This window comes from Cladophialophora immunda, assembly GCF_000835495.1.
Source record: "Cladophialophora immunda strain CBS 83496 unplaced genomic scaffold supercont1.5, whole genome shotgun sequence".
Taxonomy (NCBI): Eukaryota; Fungi; Ascomycota; class Eurotiomycetes; order Chaetothyriales; family Herpotrichiellaceae; genus Cladophialophora; species Cladophialophora immunda.
Genome location: NW_015622545.1, coordinates 1,247,316 through 1,261,503, shown reverse-complemented (window position 1 = coordinate 1,261,503; position 14,188 = coordinate 1,247,316). Strand labels below are relative to the sequence as shown.

The 14,188-nt window shown below is 54.1% G+C and overlaps 3 protein-coding genes across 3 annotated transcripts; 2 read left to right on the top strand and 1 right to left on the bottom strand.

Moving 5' to 3' along the window:
• Nucleotides 1–174: 174 nt before the first annotated feature.
• On the top strand, nt 175–714 carry PV07_08716 (uncharacterized protein; the record flags this gene model as incomplete). Its single annotated transcript, XM_016395910.1, has 1 exon — nt 175–714. One exon carries the CDS (start codon nt 175–177, stop codon nt 712–714), a length of 540 nt encoding a protein of 179 aa, XP_016245766.1.
• Nucleotides 715–3,761: 3,047 nt separating this feature from the next.
• On the top strand, nt 3,762–4,121 carry PV07_08715 (uncharacterized protein; the record flags this gene model as incomplete). Its single annotated transcript, XM_016395909.1, has 1 exon — nt 3,762–4,121. One exon carries the CDS (start codon nt 3,762–3,764, stop codon nt 4,119–4,121), a length of 360 nt encoding a protein of 119 aa, XP_016245765.1.
• Nucleotides 4,122–13,742: 9,621 nt separating this feature from the next.
• Nucleotides 13,743–13,943, bottom strand: PV07_08714 (uncharacterized protein; the record flags this gene model as incomplete). Its single annotated transcript, XM_016395908.1, has 1 exon — nt 13,743–13,943. The coding sequence occupies one exon, from the start codon at nt 13,941–13,943 to the stop codon at nt 13,743–13,745; it is 201 nt and encodes a 66-aa protein (XP_016245764.1).
• Between the last annotated feature and the right edge of the window lie 245 nt (nt 13,944–14,188).

Sequence of the window (14,188 nt, the reverse complement as noted above, 5' to 3'; positions counted from 1 at the left end):
TGGCTGGATGTGACCGACAGTGGTGCCGCATTCTGGTGGAGAAGATGGGAGCTACGAAGATCGAGATGCGAACGCATTTGCAAAAAAAAGATTGAGCTAGACGTATTTTGAGGGGTGGAACGAGGCTATTTGAGGCCCATTGCGGCGGATGAGGACGATAAATATCGCGACGCCATGAACGAAACATGGGGGCACACAAGATTAGAACCTCCTTATCCTCCTCAGCCGACGACTCGACGAGCGACTGTTCGACAGACGACTCCTCGACAAACGACTCTTCAAGCATTGAAATCTCAGCAGCCAGGGAAATTTGGCAATATCACGGCAAGACAGGGCGAGAAAGCCCGGTCAGGAGCACAGGAAAATAAGGCGCATCTCAGGACTACGACACGGGGGAACGAGGCACCAAGGAAAGCCCGAGAAGTCCCAGGCAACAGCACCAACTCAGGTCCAGTCGGCGGCAACAGCTTCGCATCGACAGCAGCTATGGGAAAGTCATCAAGAATCGCGTACGGCTTGAGCCCCGACAACATCATCCGCATCGACGACGACAACGACAACGACAAGCGTAGCATACGAAAACGGCCAAACCCCAAGACAAATCAATCTCCAGCCAGCAGCCGAGTTATCGACGCTAGGGTCGACACGAAAAGGCAGCGAGGACGCACGCAACGGCCTAGAAAGATCACCAGTTCCGACTCCGCAGTCCGCTGAAGTGCTAGTAGAGCGCCTAAAGGGTACGTACGACTTTGCTGAACAAGCATCAACAGAAATCGCACCACTGGCGAAGCTTGGCTTGACCCATGGGCGATCTTTGCCCACAGTGCAGCAGGCTCGCACCAACGTTGGCCCTGGGAGTGCCAGAGGGCGGACATCCGGGCGGCGAACATTTCCTTTTGTCGGCAAACTTGGTGACTTCCTAGTGTGGAACCGATCCAGCTGGTCCGCTTTTCCCAGGAGAAATTCAAATGCTCATCCTCGGACACGATGTCGATATAGCAGATCCGGTTGATGGCCATTCTATCAAGCACAGTGGCGAAAGAACCTTTTCGCGCAATCTCTTGGAATAATGTGGCCAGAGTCGAATCAGCCTAGAGAGAGTTGACACCATCCTCTGCATTGACGGGGTCTGCTGAGGATGGGTGTAAGGATGATGTGCTGCCTCCGAGGGATGGTAGTTCTCGTTCGCGCGCAGTTCATTCTCGCGTGCGAACGACTGCCCAAGATGATCGATCTCGAACTGACACCTCCATCGACGCTCAGATCTAGATTGCTTATCAAGGATCGACACTCCGATCAGTGTTTCGATCGCCCCCCCTTCCGGAAGACGGCGAAGGCAATATGTTGTTGCTACAAGAGCAAGTTGTGTTGTCGGTCACGCTCGGCTCTCGGTTATTCAAGCTCAGTCCCCCGTGTTCAAGCGCCGGCCCAGGACAGGGGTGGCTCGCTCAAACAGCGCAGATTGCTGTCGCGGTCGAATGGTGGATCTTCTCGGCATCCTCGCAGCTAACATGCCCCCACGTAACAAGATAATGCCAGATTCCTTGAGCACGAAGCCGTTTCTGGAGGGCGTGGCTCAATGAGCTGACGAAGTTCAGTCTTTCGATTGCCACGTATCGACTGAAGAGAGCCCTCTCTGTCAATGAGTTTGAAAAAATCAAAGCCGAGCATGAGGAGAAGGAGAGACCTCTCCGGTGCTTGCGCTCCCTGCACCGGTACCTTGGCCCTTCGAGCCCAAAACCGACAGCCGTAGCGCCAGGAGTCAGAAAGCCCACCCCCAAATTGAAAGTCGATGCAGAGGGGGCCACACAACCTGAGTTGACATGGTCTGAGTTCACATTGTCCCAAGTTCACACAACCGCGAATCGGGGCCTTGAGGCCGTGGTCATTTGGTTTTATTTGCAACTGAACTGATAATAGGGTTGAATCGACCATCAGCTCCGATAAGACTGGCGGACGACCAGTCAAATGCGAGCACGATATCAAATATATGGAGGGCGATGATGACCATTTGTGAGCTTTCCTAGCTGAGGTTCCACCACCACTCTCGGAGAGTCGGTGTCGTCGACGTGACTCTTTGCCGTCCGCAATGCTCGCCCGTTGTTGCAGAACCTGCCAGCCCATGGTGCCCTCTTAAAATCGTACAATTTTCCGGGTGATGAATTTCTTGGCCCACAAGTCCATTCGAACACCTTTCGCTATCTCATCCTTTTCTTTTCTTCTTCGCGACCCGCGGCCCGGATTGCCCCACGCATATCACACCTTCTAAAGATTTAGCTCAGTGTCGTCCAATGTGTGAGCACGATGTCGCTCTGCCATAATGGCGCCCTCCAATGTTTCTGTCGTGGTCCAATATCACAGTCACTACCGACCAAAAGGCCATCACCAGAGGAATTCAGATGTCGGTTTTTTTTGGCAAACGATCGCTCCAAGAGGCCGACGCGAGCTGCACTCTCAAGACAACCTCGGTGCACACTGTGCTACATACACTGACACATCTGACTGTCAAAAATCCTCTTCTGGCATTCCCCAGTTCGTCACCACTGCAAACAAGGGAAAAAGAAATTTCTCCCGGTGTGGCATAGAAGAACTTGCTGTGCTCGATTGCTGTGCTCTACTCCCAAACCGCTGAGCTCCTTGGCTCTCCTTCCTTTTCCTCGTTCCATTGCCTTGTCCCTTGGTATGCAGTCGGGTTGTCGGCTACTGCTGGAGCTGCTGCAAATCACCACCGCTCCCACACCTTTATTCTTCAGCGAATTCTCGGTACTCCGTAATCCTCGAGGCGGCTAGTCAATTGCAAACTAAGATATCGACGAAAATGGAACGTGGCGGAGGCCCATTGGGACGGCAAGGAACGAGGAAAATCAGTCGAACGCAGACGAGGATCGGCAGGACCAAAACACAAAACCGGAACGCAAGAAAAGAGTGGACATGTGAATGAATTAAAGCGAAGAAGAAGTAGCCAATAAGGTCGCGCGCGTCTGAAGCAAGTCGATGGCGTAACAACAGGTGGACGTTTGCGCTATTGCGGCCGAAACACCACCCCTCCCAACAACAACAACCATGACCCGACTCTCTCTTTGGTCACACAGGCGAAAGCGCACAAAGACCCTGGCCACCCAGATCCAACTCATCTCAGGTTTGCCTGTTAGCAGACTGTCCATTTGACGTGGTTGTCCGAGCGGTATCCGTCTAAAGGTCTTCCGCAGCCGCCCCTAACGGGACGTAGTTGACACCCTTGGAGTGATGCGCCACATTGCGCGCTCGCTAGCACATAGCAGCACAGGGTTGCATAGAGCAGCCAGAGTAGCGCTTCGCTGACGGAGAAATTTTGCACCTCTCCTTCGCAGGTTGGACGGTGGCTATCTCTCCACTTAATGTCTGGCACTGGAGGCTCGTATCCCGGATCAAGTGGGGGCCAATGGGTCTCCGCTACAAAAAGGCCAACGTCACCCACCCGGAGCTGGGCGTCACGGTGCAGTTGCCCATCATCAGCGTCAAGAGACCTTCGTCTGTGTAGTATTCTTGTGGCCTGAAGAGCTTCAAGTCTTCGAAAAGCAAAAGACCTGCGTTCGCCAAAGTACAGGCAGCAAATGCGCTCAACCTGACCTGGGTGCTCCAGCAGCAGAAGAAGAAATGGGAACAGAACTGGGGAAGAGAAGGAAACGCGCGCCTTATCCACCCTTGACGGGAAGGGTTATTGGATATGTTGGGTATGATTGTGTCCGATACTTCGAGCCCAAGACCGCTCGGCCTAGCGAATGTGTAAGGCAGCATTGGGGAAGGTGTTGCTGGTTTGGGGTAATGGTTGCAATTCCCCGAGGCGCTGCATTTCCACAGCGCCTAAAGTGAACGAGGTGTCGAGAGTCGCCCAATTCGCGACATCGGCCGTGTTGGTCGAGGCGCCCGAGGCGCTGGAGCTCGAGGAAGAGCCGGAAGAGCTACTGCTGGCGTTGGAGAAGGCCAAGGAGCTGGCGAGCCAGATGAAGAACATTGCCAGCGTGGACGTCGTGGCCGGGAGCCACTATCTGCAGGAAGACAATCCACACCTGATCGGGAGGGAGACGAGGAGCTTTATCGAGCGAGTCTGGAAAGAACGGGAGCCGAAGCCGGCCCTCTGAGTCCCCGTAGTAATTGTCCCTACAGCCCTTACAGAGAGGTGGGCATCGTTTCTGGCGCGGTAGTCTCTGGCAAGACTGTCGTCGGGGACGCCGCTGCCCCGAGTCGGTCGCTCGCTAGAGAATGCGCAGGCCGCGATCGATGGAATGGCATTGGGCTTGCCCGAGCGGCTTCAAGCAGGTGGTAGTTGAGAATATGGGAACGTAGGCGGAGAAGTTGTAGACGAGGTATTGCTTGTTTTCCTGTCTGATAGAGTCAGTCAATGGCGTAAGAACACCCAGCACGTTCCATGATATTGAGAGTGTGAGGGTGCTCTTGGGCGGCAGCGGTCCGCTTGAGAATCCACTTGTAAATGTAACAAGGCAGATGTTGCGTAAAGATTGAGTGATGATGTGACTGGCAAAATTCTCTGCTGGTGCCTGCCAGATTTGGGATTTGTAAGGGGCAGGCGCGACTCGCATGCTCAGCCTTGTCGCAGATGCGCGGAAACCAGTCATGCATTACAGAAAGTCAGAAGTACCAGGGCGCTTTATATCGCGAAAAGCCCTTCAAGGCCGCGAAGAGGAAACCTGCCCCCCAGCCCCTGCCCTGACCTTGCACAAAAGACCTGGCCCTCACAAAGAGCACATCTGTGGGTGAAATGCAGAGTATCTTGGACGCGGAAACGCAAGAGACTAAGCCACATCATGTGTGACAACTCAGTGGAGGGACCTCTTCTGCGGTCTCTCAGTCGCATGCTCCTTCTTGTTGTTTGTACAATCGCACGTCTAAGCCTCTCAGGTGGATGCCGTGCCTCTGCATTCGTCAATGATCAACACGTCTGAAGCTCTGTGTCAGTATGGGCAAGTAGAATATCGAGTTCAAGAACTCGGGCGGTGTCACCCTGCGCGGCTGGTTCTACACGCCCAACAATGCCCCTGCCGGCAAGCTCCCGACGCTGGTGATGGCGCACGGCTTCACAGCGCTGAAGGAGATGACGCTGGACTTTTATGCCGAATCTTTCCCTGAATCTGTGCCTCAAGTATTTTGTCTTCACCTTTCTCTCGCTGCTCTACTTCTCTGAGGAGAAGGCTGAGGGTTTCACAAAAAGTACGGCCTGGTCATCTTTCCGCCCTCCATCTTTTCTTCCATTGCCATCTCTTCGTAAGTACTCACTGTTTGGTCCCGGTCTCGAGGACCACAGGCGCAGACACTGGAGTACTTCCCGCTTCGCACGAAAACCCGTGGTCCGGCCTAAACCCTCCCTGCTCTCCCGCCCAATGTCGATCCCCTCGACGTGGACCCCGACTCCGAGTCCTACGACTGCCTGGACCAGATCCTGAGCCTGTTCCGCGCCAACACCTTCTTCCGCAATTTTGAAATCAAAGGTTTCTCCCTCACGCCCAAGCCCTTGGACAACTAAGTACCACGCTGTTAGTTGTTGCAGATCTCGTTGGAAATTGCTGAGACGCACATCCAGTTCAACCACCTTGGTACAATCTATGATTTCGAGTTCAGGGTGTGGGCCGGCATGCAACATGGCAGTTCCGTAGAAGGAGAGTCACATGGACGCTGCGATGAGCGGATTCAAGAGCTCCATTGGCGCAACCTTGGCACTCGAAATAAATTGTTATGTGTGTTGGTCAATGACGGTCCCGTCCATCAAATGGATGACAATCGAGGGGCCATTCCGTCTCAGCTGTGAGGATTGTTGTCTATTTGCCGACGATGAATGCTGGGGGCTAGAGAAAGGAGAGTCGAAAAGAAGACTTGGTTCAGGATTAGGAATCAGCCCGATGGTCGCATTCCGACAGGTTGGAATGCATATGTGAATGGCACGACGTATTTTGCCTATGGCGCAGGCAACGACGATTCTCCCGGGGGTCTCGGCGCCGCAAGACTTTTGCTTCTGAACAACGACGATGATCCTATCCCCTGAAACAGAGGAGACAGCTTGAGTTTTGACCCGTACTTCGTATTGTATGCCCTGGTCTGCGAACAGTCTCCAGACTTGATAGAGAGAGGTGGTAACCTGCAGCCTTACGGGATCCTTGCTAGGACAGCGTTCGAGGCATTATGTGTCCGCACTGCATCAGTCTCTCAGACTCGAAATTCGCAAGCCATTCTCTTAGAAACCCATCCTACGAATACCAACAAGACAGAACTATCAGTTGGCTCAATGAGTGAGGAGGAAGCAGGATTGACAATTTCTGAAGAAATGCGCAGAGACTGGCTCTTTGGAAGGGCGTGCAGGACAGCGCGCAGTCTGCCGCGTCGTGCAGACACTCTCCCTCGAGCCATTGAACTGAAGAGCCTGCAGGAAGAGAAGGATATACACGAAAAGCTGGCGCTGCTGCTGCAAGAAGGTACCAGCCTCCAGGTCTCGCAGAAGGAAGATACAGGCCAGAGACAAATCAGTGGTATGGGCGAGTTGCATCTTGAGATCGCCCACGATAGGCTTGTCAATGATTTGAAGGCCAAAGCCCGCATGGGCAAGATTGCAATTGGTTATCAGCTTCTGATGGACTTTCTTCAATGCATCGACTCGTTTCTCAAGCTCACTTCGCGTATCATCCAGAGGGTCGGTCCTCTCATGCGAAGCTGTGATAAAGGTCAAGGCAGGTTATTGACATGCAAACGCTTTGGCCTTCCAATTCTGACAAACAGGCTTGCACTCGCCAACTGGATAAAAACGAGCGTCGTTAGTTGGAGTAGTTCGAGATTGGGCTCGCTGTGCAGCGCAAGCCCCCTTAGCATGCCTTGCCATCATTTGCGTCCTCTTGGTTTTCTGGGTGAGAGGTACATCTTTAGGGGAAGACTCACTGTAACCGAAAGTGACGAAGCAGCTATTTGCATCAACGTTAAACTTCGGATTTGTGATGGGCTGAACCCGTGAGATGATTTGGTGTCCTCTCAGGCACCTGCGTTTCCGTGGCAACGGGTTGTGTACAAGTAGATGGACAGAAGGCAAACTACAAGAGCCCGCGCAAGGGATGTGCCGGGACCAACAAAGCTCGGGCAATAAAATCATACTCCTGCCCGTGATGTCTAAGTGTAGAGCTGATTTCTCTGGGGTTGGCTGACTGCGGCAGTCTGGTGGGCAATCACCATGATGATCTCTCCAAGTCGTCAATTTCTCACAGCTACCGTCTTTGTCGACCTTTATCTGCACATATCGATTGCTACCACTGCAGTCCAGCATCTCTCCACAAGAAAGAGAGAGAGATGACATATCGTACCCTCTAACCTGTTCAGCGTCTGAGAATGCTCAGAACACTGTGGAAACCCTTGCATTCCGCGGCAGCTTCAGTCTTCCACTGGATACGAGTCATTATCTCGGCCACGAGGATAAGGTCGATGATTAAGGGCGAGCTCGGCCAATAAGGAGTCCTCGCAGACATTGAAAATGCTGGTCGTCTAGTGGCCCCCCATGAAGATTTCGGTATAGTACTCGTCTAGGGTTCGCTTATTGTCTCCAACGGCGGGCATGCACTTGATGACAACGGTGTGGCCGCCTCTATATCATCCCGACTGAATCCAATACACCGGACCAGTTCCCCGAGGACTTGCGAGCACTGAGTAAAGGCTATATATGCTAAGATGAACTCTTTGCCTCTCGAGTGATGATGCATCATGCCTCAAGCTAACGTCGGTCGCTGTGGGTGTCGCGCCGGCCGCGACTTGGTGGCCCCCATTGTGTCCATTCCGGAGAAGCATTAGGCAACCCCCGCTCATTTCGTGTCCCATGAGGATGGGCTAGTCAACACCGTGGTTCCAGAACATTTCACGAGGGTTGAATATGTATTTTGATGCTCGCGGCTGAAAGGCCAGTTCGCGATGGGCGCCGCCATCGTGACGGGCGTCCCGTCCGGGGCTTTCGCTCCAGGCGTCGTCGCGGGGACTGAAGAGTATATAGCCCCGTTCAGGCTCCATAGCCCGTTCGGGTCCATCTGCGGCCGGAGAGATGCTTTCCTGCTGCTCTTTGTAAGGACCATATCTATATCACCAGGCCGTGTACCCCCGTCATTAATAAATCCGCGCCTCTGATATACGAGCCTACATCTGATAAGAAAAAGATAATGGGCTTCGGTCTGCGAGACCATGCAGCGGAATTACGCAGTGGCAGGCGTCCATATCAAAGCTGTTCAGGCCTTTGGGGAGAGATCAAGGCATCGTAAGACAAGTTGCCTCAATCCATACTAGACACGATGGCGCCCATCGAGCGAGCCGTTAGATTTTCTGGGCAGAAAAGTGCATCTCGTGTTCAATGTGTCGTGCGCTGGATTGATGGTGACCAACCTGAATCAATTGGGGGTTCGAGGGATGCAGGGCGCCTCCTTGAGATAATTCCGTCAGGATTTCAGGTGCTGGTCATGGACAACCCACCCAGGACAATCGCGTTGGCTCCCGAAGGCACGGTTCTAGCTTGGGCAAAGTTCCGCAATATCGGCAGATAACAAACTACCAAACCACCGCGCTTCTTCACTGCCCTGATAGTCGCCATGCGTGGAAGCCCCGGGGAACAAAGCTTTGTCCAAGCTTAGCTCTCAAGGCCATTAACCCAAGCGCAGACTGGGTCGGTTGTCATCAGGATGAAAACTTCGGAAGGAGGTACGCAAACTACACAGAAGAATGGAAAACCGCTGCTGAGCCACTAAAATGAACAGGAAGAGGCTGTGATGCACGACTATCTCAAGCAAGAGAACCCATATAAGATTGCGCTGCAGGTGCCACTCGGAACGGTGGCGGCGGGGGCAGTTGCAGCATAGATATGCGCCTCTGATTCGAACATCCTGCCGCATAGTCCGAACTCGTTGGCAGACGGCTCTTTAACATCCGGTTGACAACATCTTGTGTCACGGTGGCACAGGTTTTCGAAGCCAGAGTCCTCAGATCAACAAACTTATAGGTTCAAGGTGGAACATGAATGCCAGTTGCAGAGAGAGGCTCTTGTAAGACAGCTGTAAAATCTTTGGCTCATGTATGGGCTAGGGCCTCTAGCATATTGGACGCTTGGTCTGGTAACCCTAGAGCCGCGAAACAATGTTGATGATGCGTCAGAGCTCGAAATATTAACCCTCATCACTGAATCCTTTGATAAAAACGACCTTGAGCTAACGGACTCGCCTGTAGCCCTTTAACATGTGCATCTGAAAAAGCTTTCTCTGCACCGCTCTTCAGACTCTCCAGATCTTCGAGGTAGCTCCTGTGGACCTATGCGCCGAGCTTGGAGATTGTCTCTGCAGATACATCGCTTCGTGCGAGTCCCAGCACCTCGTGGCCGTGATCCAGGAGTTCTTTGATGGTTGAGACAAGCCAGCTTCGCGCCTTGGATGTCGCGAGCAAACTGAGCAAAGACGGGCCTCTCCCGGGCCATTTCCGCAAACTGGGCCTCCGTACCAGTTCAACTTCATCTTCAGCCGATTCATGACGGGTGCGGTTGCAGATTGGCGCGGATTCATTCGGCAATCCTACGAGTAAGGAGGGTCCTTATTGAGCCAAAGCGGCTAACATTGCCGCCGAGAGCCTACATTTGGAACAAGGTAGTCCAAAAATGAGGCATCTCAGCCAGAACCGTGTGCTGCGGGTGGGTACGCGGTCCCAGCCCCGTGCCGCTACAACGTGCAGGTGATTATCGAGGGAGTGGATTTCTTCTCGTGCGGGATCTGGCTGTTGGGAGGTCAGGCCAGACGGAGTATGAGGAAGTTGTGCGCCATTTCGAAGACGGCCGGAAAAGGGGGGGGGGGGGAAGAAAAAGAAAGCCCCTGGCCTAGGGCTCCTGCTCGCTGGAAGCCCGTGGGCATGTGCGTCGGAGGTATTGGCTTATTTCAGCTTCTCAGCGCGACAGGGATCCTCCGGGAAGCGGGAAAAAGACGCGTAAGACAAAGGACCACACGCTTTTGGCCCAAGGTCGCCAATCCTGGTTCCGCGGCCGTATCATTACGTGTTCTGCAGCCCCGTCGCGTTGTGCCAGGCTCCCGGCGGCGAAGTGCAGAGCGCAAAGCGACGTGGCCGAAGCTGGTCCATCTAGCCGAGGTAGGTGGCATTCGAGCCCAACAGGCTGCAGGAGCCGGCGCCGCAAGCAGGCCAAGATTCGGAACACTCGTTGTGTCCCCAGCCGGGGAGCGACTTCTTTCGGCACGAGCTTGCCTGACGCTGAGAACACCTGCAGCTTGACCTGCTGCAGCTTTTACCACGGGTTGGTTCGACGTGAGCCCCAAAATGACGGCGACATCGCCGTTGCGTCAAGCCGACGTCGTCTTTCAAGGTGGCACGTCCTTGGATATCATTATCGAGAGCCCAGACCGCGACCGTCGGTTCGAGGACATGAAGGAGGTAATCGAGAAGCATTTGGCCGCCATAGCTGGAGGGAAAAGTGCCAGCCAGGCAGTGCCGAGGTCAGGGGTTTCTGGGACTGTATCAAGTCCAGAGTCCAGCACATAAGGGCACGGCACAATGCAGCCGCCAGCCATCCCGCCCTTAAGCCGCGGGCGTCCGCGCAGCTCAGCTCCGGGGAAGGTGTATGCACCGGCCAGTGAGTGGGCTGCGACGACCAGTCAGTCACGCTACCAGGCGCGTGTGGGTCCAGGTCCAGGTCGCGCAGCCGGACCGGATAACCTGAGGTCCCTGAGCCGCTTCGTTGTGCCGCCACGCCCAAGTCTGAGGCATCCCCCTTACCGGTGGCACGCACCCTTCAAGTTCTCGCTGAATTGCCCATGTGGTCCGCCGTCTCGTCTCGGTGGCGGCCTGGACCCTCCCTGGCCACGACTCACTCCGCTGTGGGCCGCTCTGGGCCGCCATGGTGTCCGCCGCAAAACAACCGGGAGCCCCGACCGACGGCGTCGCACGCACGGCAGCCTTTGCCGCGAAAACGAATGCCCAGGCCGATTCCGTAGCTCGCAGGCAGGCAGGCAAGCAGGCAGGATCTCGACGAAGCAGCCCAGCAGCCCAGCAGGTCGCTTCTCGCCAGGCCAGTTGAGTTGCCCCAGCGGCATTCCGCGCAGGACACGAAGATGCAAAGACAAATTGCAACACAAGGCCCCTGTGGCCGTGCCGTCGACCGCACCGATACGCGCGCGAGACAGCACGAGACGAAGATCCACGAGATGCTTCGACAAGGCAGTGCGTGTGTCGAGTTTGAGACGGCGAGCGAGTGTGTGCCACTTTTTTCCCACACGCCAAAAAGTGGTCGATGCCAAAGTGGCCGATGCTAAAGTTGCCCAAGACAAAAGGTGTCAAAGGGCAAAAGTGGTCAAAGTTGATCAATGTCAAAAGTTGCCCAAGTCCCAAAGTTTGGTCAATCAAACACTCCAACACACCCACACACTCAAGGAGTACAAAAAGCGTGTTTTTGATCGACAGTTGGACAAAAGTGGTCAAAGAGCAAGAGAGCAAAAGTGGTCAACGTGCAAAGGTGGCCAACGCCAAAAGTTGCCCATGCCAAAAGGTGGTCAAAATGCCCAAGTGCAAAAGTTGCCCAAGGGTAAAGTGGCCAACGTGCAAAGGTTTGGCCATCAAACACACAAACACACTCGCGGCGGCATCGGCAAGTAGTTTTGCAGTCGACAGGTTCGCCAAAAGTGGCCAAAGTCCAAAAGTTGCCCAAGTGCAAAAGCTGCCAATGCCAAAAGTTGGTCAATCAAACGCTCCAACACATTCAAGGAGTACGAAAAGTGTGGTTTTGGTCGATAGTTAGTCAACACGCAAAAGTGGCCCAAGACAAAAGTTGGTCAAAGTGCAAAGTTGCGAAAGTGATCAAAGTTAGTCCATACTAAAAGTGGTCCATGCTAAAAGTTGCCAATGCCAAAAGTTAGTCAATCAAACACTTCAACACACTCAAGGAGGACGAAGAGTGTGTGTTTGGTCGACAGGTGGTCAAAGTGCAAAAGTGTGGCTCCCAAACACCCTCACGGCGTCCGACCTGCAGTGTTGCGGTCGCCGGTCGTACCGAGGGAGTCTGTCTGGCCTTTTACGCGGTGTCTTCGAACACCACCACATTCCCAAGGGAGGCTCTGCCACCCTGCGTTCGCCGGCCCACGGCTCCCACCCTCGACTCTCTCTCTCCCCCCCGAGAATGATAGGTAGAGCCGAGCCCGCGTACGACGGTGAGAGAGAGAGAGTGCCCTTTGAGCCTAGCCTGGGCTGATCCAGACAGAGTTCGGGGTCATCCGCCTCGTTACCTACCGCCCTTGATAGCCTAAAAGTCAGAACAAGACTAAATCGTCGATCTCTAAATCTCGGATTTCTAGATCTCGGATACTTAAATCTCGGATCTGGGATCGGAATCTCGGATCTCAAATCTCGGATTTCGGATTTTTTAGATCTCGGATACTTGAATCTCGGATTTTTAAGTGGCTCTCTAGATCTCGGATCTGTATTTCGGATTTCGGATTTCGGATTTCTATACCTTAGAGTATCTAAGGGCGGGGAGTTAGTGGGTGAAAGTTGAAGTTCTGGAAGTGGTTTCCGACGTGCACAGTGCGAGTGCGGGATATCAGAGTGCCCGGGAAAAGTTTGCGTCTGCCTGCGCTTGCCCAAAGTCTCAATTCTGCGAGTGCCCTTCTCCCTCTGCCCTCTCCCTTCTCCCTACCCCGTTCTCGCTCTACTCTACTGTAAATTGCGCTGCACTGCTACAGACTTCACTGAACTCCCTCAAAGACATTTAGCGTCCGATCCAAACCGCACTTTCTTTGTCCATGTGACTATTTGACACCACCCCTCGATACAATCATTGGCCTACCTCTTTTCGCCCTCTTCCTTCGATTAGCAGCGCCCGGACAGTCTGCGAAGCCAGCAATTCCTAATTCGTCCCACGTCCCACAAGAGTGCTAAAGACATTCCTTTCAAACCAGAGACATCAGATAACAGCGGTTTGAGTGTGAAGAGGAGGCGGAATCATCGACATAGAGACTGGGTCGTCGTCGTCGTCGTCAAGCTGGTCCAGTGGCTGATGCTTTGGGCGTCCCCTTTGCCTGCTTCTTCCCCTCCTTGCCCTAGTCTATCCTCCCCATAGGTGGAAATGACAGACCCTTCGCACGCAACTGCCCTCAAGCTGGTTCTCCTGGCGATTACGGGAGGCGGCTGGGCTGGCTGGGGCAGCACCGACGGAAACACCTGTGGTGGCGGGTCAGGTCGTCTCGAGAATACTACCGCTGCGGAGGGCAGAGTCACAGCGTGGGAAGCGCTTCCTGACCTTGAGTGTGGCTCTCGCCAACAACCAACGTCCTCCTTTTCTGCCAGTCAGCGGCGTTCCTTACAGTCCTTTCCAACAGCCGCCCGCGCCTCCTTTTCTGCCAGTCGGCGCCGTTCCTGGCGGTCTTTGATCTCATGTTGACAAATCGGCAGACGCTGCGAGTATTGGGGTAAGCGGGGCAGGACGATAGAAGGTGTCGAGGAGCATCTCGTCCTCGTCTCCGTCCTCGTCCTCGTCCTCGTCTTGCTCGTCCTCCTCTTCTCCAGTCGCCGAATTCTCCTCGGCTGCGGCCACGCTGCCGCCCTCGCTCTCGGAGCACTCCCACGGTTTACGTGGTTGTTGAAAGTTGTATAGGCACCAATTGCGCATTGCCCCGCCACTCCTAGGCCACTCTCTTGGCTGAGATAAAGATGACGCCATCGTCGTCATCCTCGTCGCCCTCGTCGTCGTCTTAACTAGTTTGGGCCTCTCGCGCCCGCTTGTGCTCGAAGGTGTCCAGGAGCCTCTCATCCTCATCCTCATCCTCGTCCTCGTTCTCGTTCTCGGGAGCCCGAAGGCCATCCTCGATGGCTTGGAGCCAACGGACCACTCTTTCCATCGGCTCCTCTGGAGCCTCCGCCGTAGCTGGCGGTTCGTACGTATCGAGAAGCATATCGTTGCTCTCGTTGCCTCTTTGGCTGAGAAATGTATTTGAAGATATGTCTTTCGCGTAAGGTTAGTTTCGTAATTCTTAAATACACAATTAGAAAAAGGTTTGAATGGAGGCCTTGGTCTGTAGGTGTTGGTGTTATAGAGGTACTTACTTACTGGGTAGTGATGATTGTGAAGATGTAATATTAGTTATGGTGGCTCGGTCGACTCACCTACTTCTGGTGGTGCGGTAGACTCTTAAAAGGA